Genomic DNA, 21,714 nt, shown 5'->3' with positions numbered 1-21,714 from the left:
GGAACAACTTCCATTTTTAAGTCATTCTGATTTGGGGTAGGGTGGTACTAGGACTTGAACGCTCGGCCCTGGGCACGCTAGGCAAGCATTCTATCATGGAGCTACATTCCCAGCCCTTCTCGTATTTTTCATTTAGAGCAGGGTCTTGCTAAATTGCCTATGCAGGTCTTTAACTCGTGATCCTCCTGTCTCAACATCCACAGTAGCTAGGGTCACAAGCCTGTACCACAAACCCACTTCGTCTCTACTGTTTCTGTTGTTCTGGTTTTTGGCTTGGCTTTTTGAGGGTTTCTCTTGTAACAGAGCCCTGACTGCTAGAACTCACAGAGATCTGCCTGCCTCTCTGCCTGAGTGCTGGGATTAAAGGTGTGGGGCACTATTATTTAATAAAGGGTTCCTAGGCTAGGGTTGTACTTCAATTGTAGGGTGCTTACCAAGAATGCATGAGATCCTGGGTTCCATCAGAGGTGGGGGTAAACTGTGTCTCTTAACAAAATTAGCATTGCTGAAATTTTAAACTTTCCATACAACTGAAAGAAATGTGATAGGGAATCAGCTGCTGCAAAGCCGAAACTCACGAACACTCAAAAGAACTGACAAATGAGCCAGGCATGGTGGCACATGCCTGCAACCCTAGCACTTAGAGGTGGGGGAGATCACAAGTTCAAGACCAGGCTCTGGGAGTTGGAGGCTACAAGAGACCCTGTCTCCATCCATAAATAAATAATAAAAATTTTAAGGGACAGTAATTTAAAAATTACTTATCCTAGTGAGCAAACACTTCTTGCCTGGCAAACTTAGTCCTACAACACAGCGCTCAGAGAACACTCAATAAAGGCTTGCCCGGTCTTCTGGCCACCACCAAACAGAGACAGGAGCAATATGCAGCCATGACAAAGGATAGGCCCCACCGCACGGAAGCTTAGAAGCTGCACATGTGTTTAAAAGCTAGAGCAGCAGCGAGGGAGAGCTGCTGTGTTCACATCTTCTCACCGCGAGTGCAGAGCTTCACGTATGTGTTATTCACAGCCTTCTAAACATCTGCCTTGGAACAGCATGCCAGCCCTGAGCTGACCACTAAAACTCCTATGTTTGGCTAAAGAGATGACTTGGTGCTGAAAGTGCATGATGCATCATCATGAGGACCAGGGGTTGGAGAGATGCCTCAGCTGTCAAGAGCACTTGCTCCTCTTGCAGAGGACCCAGTTTCAATTCCAGGTTCCCACATGATGGCTCACAACTGGTTGTGATTCCAGTTCCAAGAGACACAATGTCCTCTTATGACCTTTATGGGCATTCATGTGGTGACAGACATACATGCAAGCAAAACACCTATGCACATAAAGTAATTTTAAAAGAAAAATTTTAATCATAAGGACTGAAGTTCAGATCCTCACACCTACTGTAACAAACTCCTGCACATCTAGATCCAAGGACCCAACATCCTCTTCTTTTATTTTTGGTTGTGAGCCTAGCCTTTAATGGCTGAGCCATCTCTCCAGGCCAACAACATCCTCTTCTCAAAACAACAGAAACCACTTTTATCTTCAGTTCTGAGTACATGTCTGTCCGTGTGGGGATATGTGCACGGATGCAGTCCTGGAGTCCAGAGACAGTGCTGGGTCTCCTGGAGCTAGAGTTATAAGTGGCTGGGAGCTGCCCAGTGTGAGTACTGAGAACTGAACTGGGTCCCCTGCAGGAGCAAGCAGAACTCTTAAATCATTTAACTTCTCAACATCCTCTAGTCTCTACAAATGCAGAGACACATGAACTCTCACAAGTGCATAAGCACACACACACACATGCACACACACACATTTTTTAGGGAAAAAAACCCTATCCTCAGGACAGAGATGTGGCTCAGTGAGTGAAGCCGCTTGCTGCCAGGCACAGCCTGATGAGCTCTATTTCTGGGTCTCTTACAAGTTGTTCTCTGAGGTAGGATGATAGCATACATCTTTATTCCCAGCACACAGGAGGCAGAGGCAGGCAGATCACTATGAGTTCAAATCCAGCATGGTCTCTATAGCAAGTTCCAGTCCAAAACAGTGAGAGCCTGTCTCAAAAGGAAAACAAGAGTGAAAGTCTTCCTCTGGCCCCTCCCCCACAAAGAAATGCAATAAAAAATTTTAAGGCCAGGTGGTGGTGGCATATAGCTTTATTCCCAGCACTTGGGAGGCAGAGGCAGGAGGATCTCTGTGAGTTGGAGGTCAGCCTGGTCTACAGAGTGACTTTAGAAAAAAGAAGGAAGAAGGAGGAGGAGGAGGAAGAGGAGGGGGAAGAAGAAGAAGAAGAAGAAGAAGAAGAAGAAGAGGAGGAGGAGGAGGAGGAGGAGGAAGAGGAGGAGGAGGAGGAGGAGGAGGAAGAGGAGGAGGAGGAGGAGGAGGAAGAAACTCATGTCTCACAGGAGGAAGGGGGTTAAATAAATGATAGTTCCTAAATACCACAGATATCACTAAGGCTCTAAACACAAGGCTGAAGAGTATAGAGAAGGGACTTTTTTATTTGCTTGGTTTTTGTTTCTCTGTTTTTCTAGACAGGGTTTCTCTGTGTAACAGCCCTGGCTGTCCTATAACTTGCTGTGTAGACCAGCTTATGATGTGGGATTCCCTTCTGTATGCTGTCTTGGTCTGTTGATAGGGCAGAACTCAGGTAGGTGGGGAAAACTAAACTGAATGCTGGGAGAAAGGAGGTGGAGTGAAGGAGAAGCCATGTAGCCCAGCCGGAGACAGCTGAAACTTCAGCTGGTATGGCAATACACAAATTAATAGAGATGAGTTAAATTAAGATGTGTTAGCTAATAATAAGCTAGAGCTAATGGGCCAAGCGGTGATTTAAATAATATAGTTTCTGTATGATTATTTTGGGGCTGAGCAGCCTTCCTACTACAAGCCTAGCCTCGAACTCACAGAGATCCACCTGCCTTTCAAGTGCTGAGAGTAAAGGTATGCGCCACCACCACCACCACTCAGACACAGGGCCATTTTCATAACACCTTATGTGAAATTTGACACAAGTTACTAATCTATGATGTCATTTCCGTTTTTAAAAAAGATTTGCACACACACACACAAAAATCCAAGTATGAACAGCACAACCATTACATCTTTAGGTGGTAGAATTATTATTTGTATGTGTGTGTTCTTGTGTTTTTGACATTTTTCTACAACAAGGTAGATGTCTACAACCCCCAAATAAAACAAGCTCTAAGCCAAGCACAGTGGCACAGTCCATGTGATGGATCTCTGTGAGTTCGAGGACAGCCTGGTCTACCAGTGAATTCCAGGACAGTCAGGGCTACACAGTGAGACCTTGTCTCAAAAAAACAAAAAACAAGCAAACAACCAGACGACAATTTAAATGCTGTGAAATTATATTTCCACAGTCAGCAGCAACTATTGTGCTGCAAACCCGGCTGCAACTGAATGCAGCTGCCCTGTCCCTGTAACAGAGAATGCGATCAGTCACCAGACACCAGGGAGTCACGCTGTTCTAGGGACTCACAATCCCTCTAAGGGGCTTACAGCACTCTCCCAGGTCTTAGTTATGGTCTCTAGTGCTGCGATAATCACCATAACCAAAAGCAGCTTGGGGAGGAAAGGGTTTATCTTCGTGTGCACTTCCATGTCACATCCCATCATCCAGGGAATTGGGGCTGGAACTGAAGCAGAGGCCATGGGGAGAAGGGGGTGTTGCTTACTGGCTTCCTCGACCTGCTCTCATTTCAACCCAGGACCACCTGCCCAGGGGGGTACTACCCATAGTGAGTCAGGCCCTCTCATACTGACCATCAATCAAGAAAATGCACCACAGGCTTGCCCACAGGCCAATCTGATGGAGGCATTTCTCAGGTGATGACTCCAGCCTGTGTCAAGCTGACATAAAACTAGCCAGTACACTCTGCAACCCCAAAGCTCCAGCGATTCCGAACATTAAGCAAGAGATTGAAGACCTGGCTTAGCTTTGCCACTCTGATGTTTTAAAAATGACATTCCTAGGATGGCCATGGAAGTACACGCCTTTAGACCCAGAACTTGGGAGGCAAATGAAGCTGAATCTCTTTGAGTTTGAGGCCAGCCTGGTCTACATAATAATTTCAGGATAACCAGGGCTACATAGAGCGACAGTGTCAGGGGTGGGCTGAAGATTGAGATTCCTTCCCTCTGAAAGAATCAGGAGCCTGTAATATCAATTCCTATCAGTTTACAGTGATAACAGTGAAAGACAGGTCCTTCACAAGCAGACTCACGAGGCCAACTCATCAAAGGTGGCGACATCTGGATGATGCTCACCGTGGATGATCAAGCAGCCACGGTCTATTAACCTCTGGACACATACTAGGCTGTACATGCCTTGCATATTGTTTCGACTCATCTGATGTTAGAGAGACAGACCAGTCCGGTTGGCTCTCCCTATTAGGAGATAGCTTGGAGAAGTTTGCTAAGCTGCCTCAGTCACAAGCTGTGACTGATGTCCTGAACTCCAGGGCAGCAACCTAAAGGCAGCTCTGCCTCCTAGGTCACATCCGCCCCACTGGCTCAGTAACTAGGGTGGCAGGGCCAGCAGACACAGCTGGATTTAAGACAGACAACTGACTTATTTTCAAAACTCCTTTTTGATTTGTAAACTAAATGAACTTGATCTATAAATTACTGAGAAGGATAAATTGGAAGCCATACCATATAATTTCTTGTGTTGCTACCACTAACCCTAACCACACCAAAATTATTTGAGGATGTTCTATGGATACAACATATTTTACACAATATAATTTTCTACACCACAGAAAATCTCCCCATAATCTTTTGGAAATCAATGTGGGAAACATTGTCCCAGGACACTCCAGAAAGGAGCTCTTGCTCCTTCATCCCCGGGAAGCACGGTTTCCAAACACAAGCCCTCTTTAGTCCACTTTGGGGGCTTCCCTGGTGTCTGCGAGATACAGAACCTAATTTATTTTCCTACCAAGGACAAGGGCAGAAATGACCTGAACTTCCTTCTCAAAAACCCAAATTCAAAGCTGTTTGGGGTGAACCAACTCAGGAAGGGGACCGAAAGGGGTTTTCTGGAGAGGATACAACGTCTGCTGGTCCCTGCACTGTTCCCTGCGCTCTTCCAACAAGTGAACAGGCTGAAGTTGACCAGGGCACAAATCAAACTTCACACCACAAGGCTCTAGAGCTAATGTAGTGAAAACTGAACTCAGCTGGGGAGTTTGGAGAAAGGGGAGCACAGACTTATTAATTACATCAACCGCATTCTGCTACACATACTATTCTACTCACCGACACACTCAGCTGGGAAGAGGTGGCGCTCGCCTTAAATCCCAGCACTCGGGAGGCAGAGGCAGGCAGAGCTCTGTGACTTGGAGGCCAGTCTGGTAGAGAGTGAGCGAAATCCAGGCCAGGCTACAAAACTACACAGAGAAACCCTGTCTTTAAAAAAATAAACAAAAAAAAAAACTGTACAGAGAAAGTGTCTGAAGGGGAAGGGGGAATGACACACTCAGCCAGGCAGTGGTGGGGCACACCTTTAAACCCAGCACTGGTGAGGCAGAGGCAGGCGGATCTCTAAATTTGAAGTCAGCCTGGAACAAAACTAGTTCCAGGACCACCAAGGCTAAACAGAGAAACCCTGTCTGGAAAACCCAAACAAACAAAGAGTAGAACTCTCTAGACTCTCTTTCCGACAAGCAAAGATCCAAGTCAAGCCCAGGCCTGACCTGCACCAGCAAACTCCAGCCCTGCACGCCATTCGGATGCCAAGATCCTGGATATAAAGTAACACATAGTGCCGGATGGCTACCCCTTTTCCTTTTTCTTTGTTGTTTTGAACAAAGTAACCATTCTCCTGTAGAGAAAACCCTAAGATACCTCAATTCCAAACTTAAGAAAGATCAAATTCTTTAAAAAGCATCCTAAGAAGGTCTTAGATCTGGAAAGATGGCTCAGTCATTAAGAGCATTCATTGGCTGTTCTTCAGAGAACGTAGTTACTCCAGCTCTGGAGGATCTGACAGCCTCTTCTGGCCTCCACTGAGATGCAGGCATGCATTGGCGCACACATACAGGCAGAACATTCCTGTAAATTCCTTACAAAATGGTTGGCTAGGGTTGTAGCTGTGTGGCAGAGCACCCGCCTAAAATATGTGCCACCCTGGATTCAGTGTTACCCTAGCACCTAAAAAAGGCTTTCTTTTTTTTTTTAATTTATTTATTTATTTATTATTATGTATACAATATTCTGTCTGTATGCCTGAAGGCCAGAAGAGGGCACCAGACCTCTTTACAGATGGTTGTGAGCCACCATGTGGTTGCTGAGAATTGAACCCAGGACCTTTGGAAGAGCAGGCAATGCTCTTAACCACTGAGCCATCTCTCCAGCCCTAAAAAAGGCTTTCTAAATGAAGATGGTTTAATGAAAGATTGGGGGGGGGCAGCTACCCTAGGGGATGGCTGTGTCCTGGTTTGTAAGGTGGGTTTTATTTGTTTTTCTTTTGGGGTCTTTCTCCTGTTTGCCTTTGCGTTGACTAGAACAAGAACTTAAATCAGGCAAATTCACAGGATCACACCACATCACTCATTCTGCCGTCTTACAGTGTTCTCCTCTTAGGATGCTAAAAATGTTTCACGCCATTTGTGGTATTTTCCCCTGTGTGCTTGTTTTCACAAGATGGCAGAGTAAGGGACTGAAAACTACACCTACTGGTACTGTCCATAGAGTCTCAGATCTCTTCAGCTGTGACAAAGTCTCCTTCACAACCACCACCTGTATCTCTCTACGTGACCCCTGGACGCACCTCACTTTGCCTTTCCTCTCATGTATACGGATTCATGGCTCAGGAGGCAGCTCACAGGCTTAGCAATGACCTACTGGCTTTTTTTTTTTTTTGAGACAGAGTTTCTCTGTAGCTTTGGAGCCTGTCCTGGAAGTAGCTCTTGTAGACCAGGCTGGCCTCAAACTCTCAGAGATCCTCCTACCTCTGCCTCCCAAATGCTGAGATTAAAGGCGTGTGCCACCACCACCTGACATTTGGCCTTTTAACCTACATCTTACTGTATTCTTAGATATAAGCTGCTTTCTTGGAAGTCAGTAGTTTCACTCTAAACCCAAACACGGCCAACTACACTTCAGGAAAATTTCATGTCTGCTATGTGCTTGGAGCTAAAAGCATCCTAAGTACAAAGTTTAACGGCTGTCTTTTCCCCAGTTCTCAAGCTATGGTGTGCATCTGGGAAACAGAAAATGAACCTGTTCCATGCAAAATATACTCCATGCAGTGCAGGATCTGCATAGCACTTTGGAGAACTAGCTAACCTACTGATCATTAGCAAAGCAGCAAAAATTATATTTGCATCACTTTGGTTAGAAAGCTAAACAGCTACTGAACATAATCATTAGTTAATGGTTAAAACTCAGACAGCACTAAGATAGAGCGCAATAGTGCTTTGGGCCTATCGGGTGTGGAGAGCTACAAACCTCCGTATCCACAGCCGTTTGGGTCACTGGTCGAGTTAGTTGGGTTGTTAGCCACGTGTGTACACTCGGCTGCACGCTCCATCTTGTCGGTCTGTCCCAGGCATACTATACTACTGTAAACTATAAGCTAGCAGGGCATACAGTGGGAGGGGCCAACTCTGACATGGCAGCTACCATACGTTAGTGCTGCATCTAGCAATCGCTTGGCCTGGAACAAAGCAGTTAACGAATGGCATTTACATGTCTGCCTAAGAGGGTCCACGCCTTATTGAGGTTTCTAATCCACCACCTCTCAAAGAAGAGAGAGATCACCAAGCATGAAAGAAACCACTAAAATGTGTCTCAGTGGGAGCACAGTTGAACATACCTGTAATACAGCAGCACTCAGGACTTAGAAGATGGAGAATCAAAAGTTCAGTCATTTGTGGCTACCTATGAGTTCAAAGCCAGCCTTGACTACATCAGACCCTGTCTCTAAAATAAATGAAATAAAATGAAATGTGTCGCTGGGTGGTGGCGCACACCTTTAATCCCAGCACTTGGAGGCAGAGGCAGAGAGACCTCTGTGAGTTCGAGGCCAGTATGTTCTACAGCGTGCGTTCCAGGACAGCCAGAGATACACAGAAAAACCCTGTCTCGAAAAACCAAAAAAAAACAGAAAGAAAAAAGAAACGCGTCTCACACAACAATCTGCACATAACAAGTGCAACACGAGAGACTGCGTGATGAGCTGGGGACAGTTCACAGCGACTGCACAGGATGTGTTAGGAACTGTGGTGCAATTTCTTACCCAAGGCAGCATCTACACGGCCCGTAATATTATCCTCATCTTACAGAGAGCAGGGATCAAAGTAGTTACCGTCTACACATCAAGGGACCAGTCCATGGTGGCAGCAGACTGTGCATTCAGACAACTGACTGACTTCAGTCTAGTGCTCTATGCTGCAATAAGGGACAGTCAACACACGGGAGTCGGGGGAACGCGGTGTCCATAAATGCTTTTTCTTGACACTACGCTTCAGATACACCCTTGGTGACTGAGGACCGCAGCATGAGAACTTGACAGTGGCAGGTTCTTGGGTAGGGCTCTAGGACTGTGATAAGCGCCAGGACCGAGAGCAACGTAACGAGGAAAGGGCTCACTTCAGCTTACAACTCTCAGGTCACACTCCATCACTGAGGGGAGTCGGGGCAGGAACTCGAGGCAGGGGCATGGCAAACAGAAGCAGAAGCCACGGAGGAGCATGACTTCCTGGCTTGTTTCATATGGCTGGCTCAGCCTATTTTCTTATACCATCCAGAGCAGCGCTGCTCACAGTGGGCTACAACAATCAGGACTTTTTTCAACTGAGGTTCCCTTCTCGCAAATGACCCCAGCTTGTGTCAGCTGACAAAAAAACTAGCTAGCAAACAGACCAAAGAGATGAGCTATGAAAGGGAGGCAATTTAAGGATGGGACGGTGAACTACTATATATTACAGGACGTGCCCCCCAAAGCTGGCAAGATCTGTGGATACGAGAGCCATTGCAGACTGTGTGAGGTGAAGACCCAAGTAGAAGATGACTCCCTAAGAGACAAGGCATGCAGGGAGAAAAGAGAGCATTTTCTATCTTCAGAATATACTAAAGGGGCTGGGGGGATAGCTCAGATGGTAAAGTGCTTGCCCTGTAGGCATGAGGACCCAAGTTCAATTCCCCAGAACCCATATAAAAACATCAGGCGTGCTAGCGGTGTCTGCTTGCAAACCCAGGGCTGGGGAGAAGGAAACAAGAAGAAGCCTGAGACACTACTCCCCACCAGCACCTAAAATAATGACATCCAAGGTTGACCCTTGGCTTCCACATATGCATACATGCAGCCCCATGAACACACACAAAGAATACATACAAAACCTTTGTGGAATGCACGGGGTGGGGGTGGGGGGGTCACAAATACATGAGGAAACAAACACGCGTGATTTGCAACACCGTATCCACTGCAGCCACAAGCTCCTTAAATTGCCAGAGGAAGGTAGGCTGCAGTCGCAGCACGTAGGAGCAAGGATAGATATGCCTGCTGATACAAGTCAAGACGCCAAACTAGGAGTCCGCAGCTTCCAATAACAGCTCAGGGTTCCCGGCAAGAGAAAGAGGCTGGATACCGAGGGACGCACCTCTGCCATCTCCAAACCTGCAGGGGGACATGCTGACCTAGTGGTTATTTAAACGCACGGCCTCAACCTCTTTCAGTAGGTGAACCAGTCACCCTAATTAACGACACACCTTGTGTAACAAGGGCCTAAATGTCCTCCCTGCCTCTAAAAGCCACAGAGTGGAGATTAGGAAGCTCCGGACATCTGTGGCCTCTACTACTCACAGGAGCCAATGAGAGCCCAGCAGCTCTGTGACTCTAGGGAAGGGAGACACCACGCATGCTTGACATGGCAGAAACTGGAAACATCGGCAGGAAACCCAAAGCAAAACCACTGCGCTCGACAGACCTCACTGTCCTGTTCAACGACACGGCAGCTAGCTCTCAGCGACGTCTCATGGGGTCTGAGGGAACACCAGCAGGAACCTGACTATATGTGAGGGCCGAAGTCTGTACTCCAGCAGAGTCGTCTGGGGGCCAGGGCGCTCCTGGCAAATCTCCAAGCACGACCTCATCGGTTCATTAGAGGGACCTCCAAACCTGCGGAGTTTCCCCTACCTCTCAACACCAAAACTGCAGGATGACAAAACTGCAGGTGAAATTAAAAACAAGCCTGCTGGTGCGCACTGTTAATCCCAGTTCTTGGGGTGCAGAGGCAGGCAGACTTCTGCTAGCTAAAGGTCACTCTGGCCTACATAGCGAGTTCCAGGGCAGCCACTGCTACACAGTAACTGTCCAAACAGGAGGAGGAGGAGGAGGAGGAGGAGGGGGAGGTGGAGGAGGAGGAGGAGGAGGAGGAGGAGGAAGAGGAGGAGGAGGAGGAGGAGGAGGAGGAGGAGGAGGAGGAGGAGGAGGAAAGGAAAAAAGGAGGAAGGGACGGAGGGAAGGAGGGAGGGAGGGAGGGAGGGAGGGAGGGAGGGAGGGAGGGAGGGAGGGGGAGGAAGGGAGGGAAAGAAAGAAAGAAAAAAATGCATCCAATGTTTACTTGCTGAGCACCTGTGTACTGGCTACTTTCATGCCAACTTGACACAAACTAGAGGCATCTGAAAGAAGGGAGCCTCGACTGAGAAAATAAGATCTGATCGTAGGGTATTTTCATAATTAGTGATTGATGAGGGAAGGACCAGCCCCTTTTGGGTGGTGCCACCCCTGGGCTGGTGGTCCTGGGTTCTGTAAGAAATCGGGCTGAGCAAGCCAGTAAGCAGCCCCTCCATGTCATCCGCATCGGCTCCTGCCTCCAGGTTCCTGTCCTGTGTGAGTTCCTGTCCTGACTCCCTTGGGTGATGACTAGGATGTGGAAGGTCAGCCAGATAAACCCTCCCCTCCCCGGGCAGCCTTTGTCACGGTGTCTCATGGCAGCAGTAGTAGCCCTAACTCGGACAACCTGTTCTCTGTCCCCAGGCACTAATGTGGGGACTGAGAACCTAGGTGTGAGGAGGACTGTCAATAGGAAAGGCGATAGTGTACCAGTCCATTCTTATCTACATTTAAGGAGCCCAACTACTCAAGATCCCAAGCAGGACCTTCTCGGGATTGCCCACAAACACCAAGTAAGTCTCCTTTCCGTGCCTGTGAGCAGGGTGTGCTTACCTGGAACACTCTCACTATACATGGTGGATCAACGTCAGCCGAAGTACACTGTCCCTGAGGTTCAGACTTCCAAACTATCACTAGTCTGAAGCACCAGCCGCTGACAGTGAGGACTACCACCAATTTATTTAGAGACGGATGATCTCCTGAGGAGACGGCTCAGTCCATAAAGAGCAAACAGGAGCCCCTGGATTTGAACCCTAGCACCCATGTTTAAAGGAAGGGGAGGAAAGTCAACATGGCTGTATGTGCCTGTAACCTTAGTACTGGGAGGGTAGGGACGGGGGAATCCCTGGGACTTGCTGGCCAGCCAATCTAGCACAATCAGCAAACTCCAGGTTTGGTGAGCGACACAGTCTCAAAGAGAGAAGATGGAGAACAATTGAGGAAGACACCAATGTCAACTTCTAGCCTCCATCGCACACACAACAATCATTCTCCAATCAGGACTTCTATCTAGTCAACAAATTTTGCCAACTACTATGAGCCAGTATTGTTCAAGGGGCCGGGGAAATCGCAGCCAACAGAATGGGGTTTTTCCTACCCAAAGGAAGGGGAGGGGTCTTCTGGAATGCTTCTTAAAATCTCCCTGAGAAGATGTAAGTCGGTACTCAGTACTGGATACCTGACTGTTTCGTAGAGCCTTGGGTTTCTTGGGTCCAAGCTCTCCAAGCTCACTCAAACTAAAGGTACACAAACTAATAGGGAACAGAAGCCAACGAAGCCACTGCTAAATGAACTTCCACTTCTTGAAAACCTCAAAAGAACAAGGAAGGAAAAGAAACTGCTACGAAAGCGCGGCTGAACCAACACATTTCATGCACTCTGACAAAGCGTTCCAAACCCCTTGTAAGCGACAAAGAGTGACGACCCACCCTTGCAGCCCCGGATTCAAGTGTCTAACAGGTCTCAGAAAGTTGAACGCACCTCGATTTCCTAAACAAGGCTTTCCCAACCTTGAAAATGAGCAGACGCCACTTGGACGAACCCAGCTAGGGTGACTACAAGGAAATTGACGACAAATAGAGCTTCAAGCCGGAGAGGCTCAAAGACTGAACACCTCGTGCGCGATAAATGCTGAAGCAATTTTAAAAACAAACAAAAGCCGGGTCCCGCACAGCCCGGTGGAACGTTCCAAGTTCCAGGGAGAAGGAAAAGAGGGGAATGTGCTCCAGGGGAGTCGCGAGGCTCTGCGCGACGTGGGAGCTCCTGCAGGATGTGAGAGGGATTCCGCGAATTCGGGCTGCTCCGAAGTCGCTTTTGTGAGACGCGACAGCTGGCACCCCACGGCGGGCGAGGGTGACGCCGGGTTGTGCCATGCGGCGCGGGCTGCCACCTGGGCACTCCCCCCATTCTCCGCAGCGCCGACGCCAGACCCTGGCCTGCGCCGTGCGCGCCCCTGGAACCGCGACCTCTCGAGGGAGCCCGCGCCGTCCAGGCTGCGAGCCCCGCCGCCCCGCGCCGCCCCGCACGCACTCACCTCAGCAGACTGGAGAGCGGGTGGCTGGAAGAGCCCAGGCCGCCGCCCCCGGAGCCGCCGCCGCCGCCGGAGCCGCCGCTGCCGCCGCCGCCGAAGCCGGAGGAGAGCCGCTTCCCGGACAGCAGCTTCTCCACGGCCGGGAGGTGCCCGGTGCGGGCCGCCTCCAGCAGCTCCTGCTCCTTCCCCATCCCCAGGGCCGCCGCTCCTCGGACCCCCACCCGGGGCCACGCAGAGCCTGCTGCGGCTCCCAAACTTTCCGTCTCCGGGCAACGCACCCCTCAAACCGGCCGGGGACGCCACCCCCTCTCCCTCCCCCGCCTCCTTGGCCTCCCCCCCCAGTCGCGTCACTTCCGGGATCCGGCGTCACGCGTCACCGCGCCCCCGCGACCCGCCTCCTTGCCCACCTAGTGGGCGGGGCTCCGGCCGCCGTGCAGGTGACTGGGCCGAGCGGAGCCCTGCGGAGATGGGGTCCACCGTAGCGCGCTCGCCCATTCAACAGGTCCGAGAGCACACGCGCGGCACACCGGTGGGAGCCTCCTGTCGTGCATGCCTTCCCAAAGGTTTGGAACCTCGTGCGACTGGAAATATGACAATTTGTACAGGCACTGTAGAAGCCAGAGAAATTTGGTAACACGCACCTGTGTTTCCAATTACATTTAAGACTCATAGATTACATACAGAATAGGGGCGGAGACCTAGAATCAGACGTGAAAAATCCAGTCCTCTGGTGCCTCCTTTAGGAAAGACCGTAGAGCTTTAAAATAGCTGCGATCCCAGCACTCGGGAGGCAGAAGCGGTGTGCCTCTGTGAGCTTAAGGTCGGCCTGGTCTACATAGCAAGTTCCAGGCCAGCCAAGGCTGTCTCAAAAAAAAAAGGGGTGGGGGGAAGAGGGGTGGGGACAGGAGTAGCCAGTTGTGATGCCCATCACCCACATGGCGCCTCACAACAGTCTGTAACTCCAGGTCCAGCGGATCCGACACCCTCTTCTGGCCTCCCAGGATACCATGATCGCATGTGGTGCACAGACATACATGCAGTCATACATGTGATACACATGAAAAAATTTAAAATAAAAAATGTTTTCCTCGCGCTCCATCCTAAACAGCTTCAGTGGAACGGTCAGAAGAACTCCCTCTTAGTTGGCGTGAAATTAACCAAACTTTTTTTTTTTACGTCAGATTTGGACGACCAGTCCCGATTTTGAGTATTGATGGAGTGGAAAAAAGTGTAGTCGGGAAGGGGCGACTGACTCGAGGTGACGGATAACTGAGGCGTTGAATGAGAGCATTGGAAATGCTGCTGGATTGGAGATGCTTGCGGAACAGAGGGGAAACCCTAGCAATTCCCTGGTGAACACAAGCCCGTAGTCTCTGATCTTTCGAAAAATACAAGGCTGGGTCCCTGCTGGAAGCTGTTCAGCCCTAGGCAAGCGGCGGGACTGCGTTTTCTCCGATTCCCCGACTTTGCTCAAGTCAAAGAAAGATTAGGTGGCATTGCATTTCCAGGAAGGAGAAGAAAAAGAAGTCTCTCCGCAAACGAATGCACGCTCTTTCAAAAACGCTTCTTCCCTAAAGCGGAGGATCCACGCTTATAAAATTCCTTTCTCCGGAAAACAAACACGGTTTAAAGGAATCTCTTGCGCCAGCAACGCATTTGTGGAAATGATCCTTCCGAGGAGCCGTGGGGTGACGTCATCACGGCGCGACCGGCCATAAGCCCTGGCTCCGCCGGTCAGCTCGCAGTCTCTCACTCCTTCAACTGGCTGTCCTGTCGTGGCCTCTGTCCCGCTTCTGCGGCGATGGACAACCCTGGGGAGTCGCCCACAGACAAAGGCGGAGAGCCAGCGGAGTCAGAGGACATGAGGACCACTCCTGGGATCCCGGCGACCGCCGACACTGAGGGAATCCCGGAGGAAACCGACGGGGATGGAGACGCGGACGTGAAAGAAGCGGCGGCGGAGGAAAGCGAGGTAGGTGCCAGTTGTGGATCAGGCTGGAGGAGCACCCGGGTTGCTTCCTGGCTTCCGTAGCTAGAGCTGGAACTCACCCCGAGTCACTGTGTGTCTTCAACCTTGAGGGGCTGGGGGCGGGGAGGACGAGGACCTGTCGGTGCTGCTTCGGTCCGCCCCTCCCTTCGTAGTGCATTGAACCAGTGTCTTGGATGCTAAATTCCAGAAGCCTCGAAAGGCCACCAAAACCATGGACTGTGCCACTTCAAAAGCTAAGCATTGTTGCCTAGTTGAACCTCAGCGTTCTTTAGGTTTCATTTCTGCAGATAAAATCTCAGAGCTTTAGAGCTAGAATTGACTTTGAGAGCTCATGGAGTGACAAGTAGATAAGATGGAATGGGCTTCCTAACGCAACTGCCTCAAAATGTTGACAGTAATAACAGGAAAAAGAAGACGTAGCAAAACTTTATGGAATTTTGTTATTTTCTTTATGAGGAGCGTCTCCCTAACACAGACTGTTCTTGAGCTTGTGACTCTCCTGACACAGATCGGCAGCAAAACTGTTTTCAGAAGGAAATTTTAAGCTGAATGTCTCATGCGGGCAGCTGAAGTAGAAGTAATAAATTCCAGGACTTCATGAGCTACAAAATAAGGCCGGCTTCTACCCCAACTACCTCAAAAAAAAAAAAAAAGAAAGAAAGAAAGATTTAAAAAAAACAAAGGAGAAAGACGAGGGGAAAGAAGGAAAGTTAAGGACAAATAAATTTGATGATCTGAAGTACAAGCCAGGTGATGGTGGCACACGCCTTTAATCCCAGCACTTGGGGGGGCAGAGACAGGCAATCTCTGTGAGTTTGAGGCCAGCCTGGTATACAGACGGAGTTCCAGACAGGTTCCAAACCTACAGGGAAACCCTGTCTCAAGAAAGAAAACAAAACAAAATTTTGAAGCACAAAGGTTGGTAAATATGTATAGATCAGTAACCGAAACTAAGTTGAAAGGTTTATCAAATATATAATGCCTTCACTTCTCCTCGCTGAATTTCCGAGTTTTTAAATATGAATCTCTTTTTAAAGGAACTGTTAAATCACAGCAGTGAGTTCTGGGGTATTAAGATTCCATGGTCAGCTGGTAGGACAGAATTTGGATTACATCTGTCACGAGTAAAACTGTTGAGTGCTGATATGGAGAGAAATGTAAATAATGACATCTTTAAAAAGGTTTTAGCACAAGGCAAGTAAAACGACTCAGCAGGTAAAGGGGCTTGCTGTGAGAACCCACATAAAGGGAGATGAGAACCAGCTCCACAAAGATTGCCCTGTGGTCAACACTTGCAAGTCCACACACATTAAGTTTGAGCTTTTTAAAATTTTTATTGTATGGATGTTTTGCCTTTGTGTACATATGTTTGCTATGTATGTGCCTGGTCCCTGTGGACGTCAAAGGAAGGTATCAGATCCCCTAAAACTGGAGATCACAAATGACTGTGAGCTGTCACGTGATTGTTGGTCATCGAACCTAGATCCTCTGCAAGAGCAGCCAATGCTCATGACCTCTGAGCCATCTCTCAGTTTTTATTTTTTATTTTTTTTTTTTTAAATGTGTAGCCCAGGCTGGCCTCGAACTCGTGATCCTCCTGCCTCTGCCTCCTTCAGCAAATCCTACCGGCGTGCGCCACCACAACAGGCCATCTCTCAGTTTTTAGTTTAATCTCAGTATGGTGGTACAAGTCTATAATCCCAGCAAGGAGGCAGGACAGGGGAGTGCCAGCAGCCTCGGCTACAAAATAAGACCTTCTCTTAAATCACAAAGAAAAAATGTTTCCAGACTTTGGTGGTGGTGGCACAGGCCTTTAATCCTAGCACTTGGGGCCGGGCGGTGGTGGCGCACGCCTTTAATCCCAGCACTTGGGAGGCAGAGGCAGGCGGATCTCTGTGAGTTCGAGACCAGCCTGTCTACAAGAGCTAGTTCCAGGACAGGCTCCAAAACCACATAGAAACCCTGCCTCTGAAAAAAAAAAATCCTAGCACTTGGGAAACAGAGGCAGGCAGATTTCTGTGAGACCAGCCTGGTCTACAGAGTGAATTCCAGGACAGTCAGGGCTATGTAAAGAGACTGTCTCAAAAAACAAACAAAAACAGTTTCTAGTCTAGTAGTGGGAAGGGTCGGAACACTGTAGGTGGTGGTGCTCCCAGTACACATGCTGGAAGGAGGACTGTGCTGATGTCTGTGGCATGAGGCAGGGGAGTGCTGATTTGGCTCCTTGGTAAACAGATACAGGATATCTCAGCTGGAAGACTTGACTGCTCGTTTTCCTCTCCAGCTGGGATAATCTTCTGTTGGGAGACAGACAGCCTCTCAGTGCCTACAACCAGATAGCTACTGCATAAACAGATATACTGAGCTGGAAAGCGGAGGGCATTTGCTGACCTTGCCCAAGCCTGAAAAGTATGCCAAACATGTAACAGAGTTTCTGTCCATCTTTCCAGATCAAGAGTCAGGATGTCTCAGATCTAACAGCAGTCGAGAGGGAAGACCCGTCCTTACTTACTCCTGCAGCCAAAAAGCTGAAACTGGACACCAAGGAGAAGAGAGAGAAGAAGCAGAAGGTGGACGAGGATGAGATTCAGAAGATGCAGTGAGTCTTTTCTAACTTCCGTTCCGAAGCCCTGACTCAGCTCTGCACGCTCATGTGCTGCTTGTTTGAGATAGGGTCTCATGAGGTTTAAGTTAGTCTTGACTCTTGATCCTCCTGCCTCAGCCTCCTTAGTGCTGAGATTACAGGCATGAGCCACTATGCCTGGATATAATTTCAGGTCAGCAAACTGCCAGATAAAGGTGCCTGCCACCAAGCCTAATGGCCTGAGTTTAATCCTGGGAAACCAACACTGTAAGGAGAGAACCAGTCCCTGGAAATTGTTCTGTGATCTCCAAATATAGACATGCTCCTACACATACACAAAATAAATGTGTAAATATAAGAATATTAAATAATTGATGTTCAAAATGTTTTGCTTTTAACGTTACTTTTAGTGTTTCTCATTATTAGTAATTATACATCAAAGTCATCATTTTCTTCAAAAAGCTTGATTTTTAGAGTGGCAATGATATGGGTTCATTACAGATAACTCATAATACCAGAAAAAAAAAAAGGCCCAAAATTCAGCTGCTGGATCTATTCCAAGAATGTATATGTGGATATATTTGTATATTTAACCCAGTTGTGCTGTATCTCATCTGTGTGTGGCTCATATTAACCCCTTTACCTATTCTAGGTAGAGTCTTTAAATTTTTGTTTCTTTTAACAACACTGTTACAGCTTTGGACATATCTCTGCATCTCATCCATTTCTAGGATAAACCAGCTGTATAAACTCTAGTATGAATGTGTTTCAAAGGATCTTCAACATATCCTCTGCAAAAATTGTGATCTTGTTTTAGTTGATCATTTCAAGTTTCTTGATTAATACTTAAGGTTCATTTTCTTCCATCTTGATTGGCCATTGGATTTTTGTGAATTTCCTATCCAGCCCTTAGTTCATCTTCTAAAACTGGTTTGGCCATCTTTTTATTTATTTAAAAGAATTGGGGCTGGAGAGATGGCTCAGCGGTTAAGAGCACTGACTGCTCTTCTAGAGGACCTAGGTTCAATTCCCAACACCCATATGGCAGCTTACAACTGTCTGTAACTCCAGAATCCAGCACCATCACACAGATATATAGACTAAAACACCAATAAAATAAATAATTTAAAAAAAGAATTAACTATAAAGAATATAAGGGGCTAGAGAGACTTCTCAGGGGTTAAGAGCCATCTGTGCTAAGATGTTCCAAAGGATCTGGCCCTCTCTTCTGGCTTCTATGGGCACCTACACACACACACACACACACACACACACACACACACACACACACACGCAAACATACTCACATAGGTAAGTTCAAAAAAAAAGCGGAGGAGGCTGGAAAGATGGCTCAAAGGTTGAGAGCACTGCCTTCTCTTCCAAAGTTCAATTGAAGTTCTCAGTTCAATTTCTAGCAACCACATGGTGGCTCACCACCATCTGTAATGAGATCTTTTGCCCTCTCCTGGCCCACAGGCATGCATGCAATTTATTTACATAATAAATAAATAAATACTTTAAAAAAGAAAGGATACAGCCCACCAGATAGGGCACTCACCATTAAGCCTGACAACCTAATTTGATACCCATGACCTACATGATGGAAGGAGAAAACTGCTTACCTCAAGTTGTCTTTCATGTGTCCCACACACATACATACAGCATATAGGCATAGAAGATAGACTCAGTAATTTAAAATATTAGCCCTGAGGCTACTGTAGACTGCCTGCAGAGCAAGCAGGAAGCCCTGTGATGGATCCAGCACTGAGTAAAACTGTAATCCCACCCTCTGGAGGGCGGAGCCAGGAGGACCAAAAACTCAAGTTTGAAGCTAACCTGAGGTATATCATGTCTCAGAAATTTTCTGAAGACTATACATAATTTGAATGTTTTCCTCTAAACCTGTTAACATTGAAGAACCCTGATTTGAACAGAATTTTCTGTATTAGATGTTCACTGTCAGTGTGAAATAAGTCAGCATTAGAATACAGTGCTTTGTCCTCATACTGCCAAGTCTTTTAGGAGGAGCAGGTGCACGCTGCCACATGCAGCAGCTCTGTCTCTGAGGGAAGGGAAGTGCCCTTTTCCTCTTCCCAGAGGTCCTGAGGAGTGGAGATGCCATCCTCAAGCGCACTAAGCTAAAGCCACCAACTCCGTGAGATACATTTTGGTTTGTTTTTGGTCTGGGGCTTTGCTTTTGTTGACTTATGCCTTTAGTATTCATTCTTATTAACCAACTTAATTACCGGAATCTTTGTCTAGAATCCTCGTCTCTTCTTTTTCTGAGGAGCAGCTGAACCGTTATGAAATGTATCGCCGATCAGCTTTCCCTAAAGCAGCCATTAAAAGGGTAAGGATGGACTACCCCAGTGTGGTCCCCTCGTGTTAGGAAGACGGTAGAATTCCACAGCTGTGTCTTCATCTGAGTGAGGTAATGTTAGCTAGGAGAGAAGATAAAATCGCCTCTCTCATCTGGCCAAGGCCAGCCTTGTATGCCAGGCATGGCAAGTCATAACACATAGTAATCTTGGGGGCTGGGGGGGCACTGTTTTTGTATTTATTGACGTTTCTGTGGGTATATACCATGTGTGGGGGTGCCCATGAAAGACAGAAAAGGACATCACATTTCCTGACTGCAGTTACAGGTGGTTGTGAGTCACCCAGTATGGGTGCTGGGACCTGAACTCTAGTCCTCTGGAAAAGCGTCTTACTCTAATAGTCTTAGTTTTAGCACACAGCCTTCAGTGTGGCATGCAGTCACCTGTACTACATTCCAAAGCCAGTCACTGATTATCTTAACAGTCTTTTTTCTTTCTTTCTTCCAAGCTGATCCAGTCTATCACGGGGACCTCTGTGTCCCAGAATGTTGTGATTGCCATGTCTGGTATTTCTAAAGTTTTTGTCGGGGAAGTAGTAGAAGAAGGTGAGTATTGTTGGTTATACAACATTCTTGCTCTCATGGGGGTCTCACTTTCAAGAGCATCTACACCAGGGCATTTAAGGGTCTCTGCTAGTTTCCAGCCACACTAGAAGCTGATCCTGTAGGGAGCCTTGTCTTGAGGAGAGCATGGCTACTCTTGTAGTTTTTATCACTGGGTAGGCGGAGATGGAGGGCAGGGATGAAACCATCTAGGCAATCCCTCTCGTCAGCCCAGGGTAACAAAAACAGTTGTGTATCTTTCCTCAGTAGACCTTGCTTGTGCCATTCAGTGTAAGAAGACAAGAATGCCCTGATAGCAATACCCACTGAGAGCTTTCCCTGAAAGCCTGGCTGCTTCTCCCTGCTGATCTCCAGCTTGCCACATCCTTTTCTTTCCTGTGGCTGTGACCCGGTCCCTGTGGGGTATAACTAAAGCCAGCATGATAAGACTTTGTGAAGTTTTCTTTTTCTTTATTATAAATATTGGTATAACTTTTTTTAAAAAATATTTATTTACTTATTATATATATAATATTCTGCCTGTGTGTATGCCTGCATGCCAGAAGAGGGCACCAGACCTCATTACAGATGGTGGTGAGCCAGCATGTGATTGCCGGGAATTGAACTTAGGACCTTTGGAAGAGCAGGCAATGCTCTTAACCACTGAGCCATTTCTCCAGCCCCTTGAAGTTTTCTTAAGGAAAAATATCGGTTTGTTTCTGTGGCAAGTTATTAAACTTTATGTTAACGAAGCTGTCTCTTTTCCCCATGCAGCCCTGGATGTGTGTGAGAAGTGGGGAGAGATGCCACCACTGCAGCCCAAGCACATGCGGGAGGCTGTTCGGAGGTTGAAGTCTAAGGGGCAGATCCCCAACTCCAAGCACAAGAAAATCATCTTCTTCTAGATCTGCCCGAGAGCCGTCCAGACTCCACAGCTGTGCTGTGCACTGGTGCTTCCTCGTCGGTGCTGATGTCAGTGTCTCTGTCCACCTGTAAGGCACCAGTAACAGAGACAAAGACAACCTGCTGGCTTCCCTTCGAAGCCTAACGTTGCTACAACCCAGGTTGTTTCTCGCCTCTGGTTTTCAGAAACTTAACCTTGGGTCATCTGCCATAAAGTCACAAGGGTGACATGCTTCACGCTGTTAACATTTCAGACTCTCCTGCGGAGTTACCATTAAACTTTTCCGACTTGTGTGGAAAAGTTTATTTTGTTGAAGGCAAAATTTATCATTCTTCCATTGTCTAAATAAAACTAACAAGTCTTGACTTTGGTTTTTGAAGACAGGGTTTCACCAAGGAGCCCTGGCTGGCTCCCAAGTGCTGGGATTAAAGGCATGCACCAACACCACTTGCTTTTTGTTTTGGTTTATTTTTAAGACAAGGACTCAACTCTGTAGCTCTGACTGTCCTGGAACTCGCTGTGTAGAGCAGGCTGCTCTCAAGCTCACAGAACGCCACTACTAAAACTTGGCACTAGTCTTAGCTTTTTCATGAAAAAAAAAAATCTGTTTTTGAGACGGTCTGGCTGGTCTAGAACTCAC

The 21,714-nt window shown here is 47.7% G+C and overlaps 2 protein-coding genes across 7 annotated transcripts in view; one reads left to right on the top strand and one right to left on the bottom strand.

Moving 5' to 3' along the window:
* Anks1a (ankyrin repeat and sterile alpha motif domain containing 1A) overlaps window positions 1–12,982 on the bottom strand; it is a 159,802-nt gene extending 146,820 nt beyond the window's left edge. For all 5 annotated transcript variants that reach the window (XM_075979682.1, XM_075979676.1, XM_075979678.1 and 2 more), the window contains exon 1: window positions 12,680–12,982. In XM_075979682.1, the coding sequence (XP_075835797.1) occupies window positions 12,680–12,867 (188 nt within the window). In that variant the 5' untranslated portion in view covers window positions 12,868–12,982. The remainder of the gene's footprint in view (window positions 1–12,679) is intronic.
* A 98-nt stretch (window positions 12,983–13,080) lies between these two features.
* On the top strand, window positions 13,081–21,521 carry Taf11 (TATA-box binding protein associated factor 11). 2 transcript variants are annotated; one of them, XM_075979684.1, is made up of 6 exons: window positions 13,081–13,239; window positions 13,858–14,648; window positions 17,117–17,265; window positions 19,513–19,600; window positions 20,077–20,173; window positions 20,945–21,521. In XM_075979684.1, exons 2-6 carry the CDS (start codon window positions 14,478–14,480, stop codon window positions 21,073–21,075), a joined length of 636 nt encoding a protein of 211 aa, XP_075835799.1. In that variant the 5' UTR covers window positions 13,081–13,239; window positions 13,858–14,477; the 3' UTR covers window positions 21,076–21,521. The 2 variants fall into 2 exon arrangements, with proteins under 2 accessions (XP_075835799.1, XP_075835800.1); XM_075979685.1 differs by having other exon boundaries at window positions 13,091–13,178.
* Window positions 21,522–21,714: the final 193 nt, after the last annotated feature.

This window comes from Microtus pennsylvanicus, chromosome 7 (assembly GCF_037038515.1).
Source record: "Microtus pennsylvanicus isolate mMicPen1 chromosome 7, mMicPen1.hap1, whole genome shotgun sequence".
Lineage (NCBI taxonomy): Eukaryota > Metazoa > Chordata > Mammalia > Rodentia > Cricetidae > Microtus > Microtus pennsylvanicus.
This window is presented reverse-complemented; position numbering and strand designations above follow the sequence as displayed.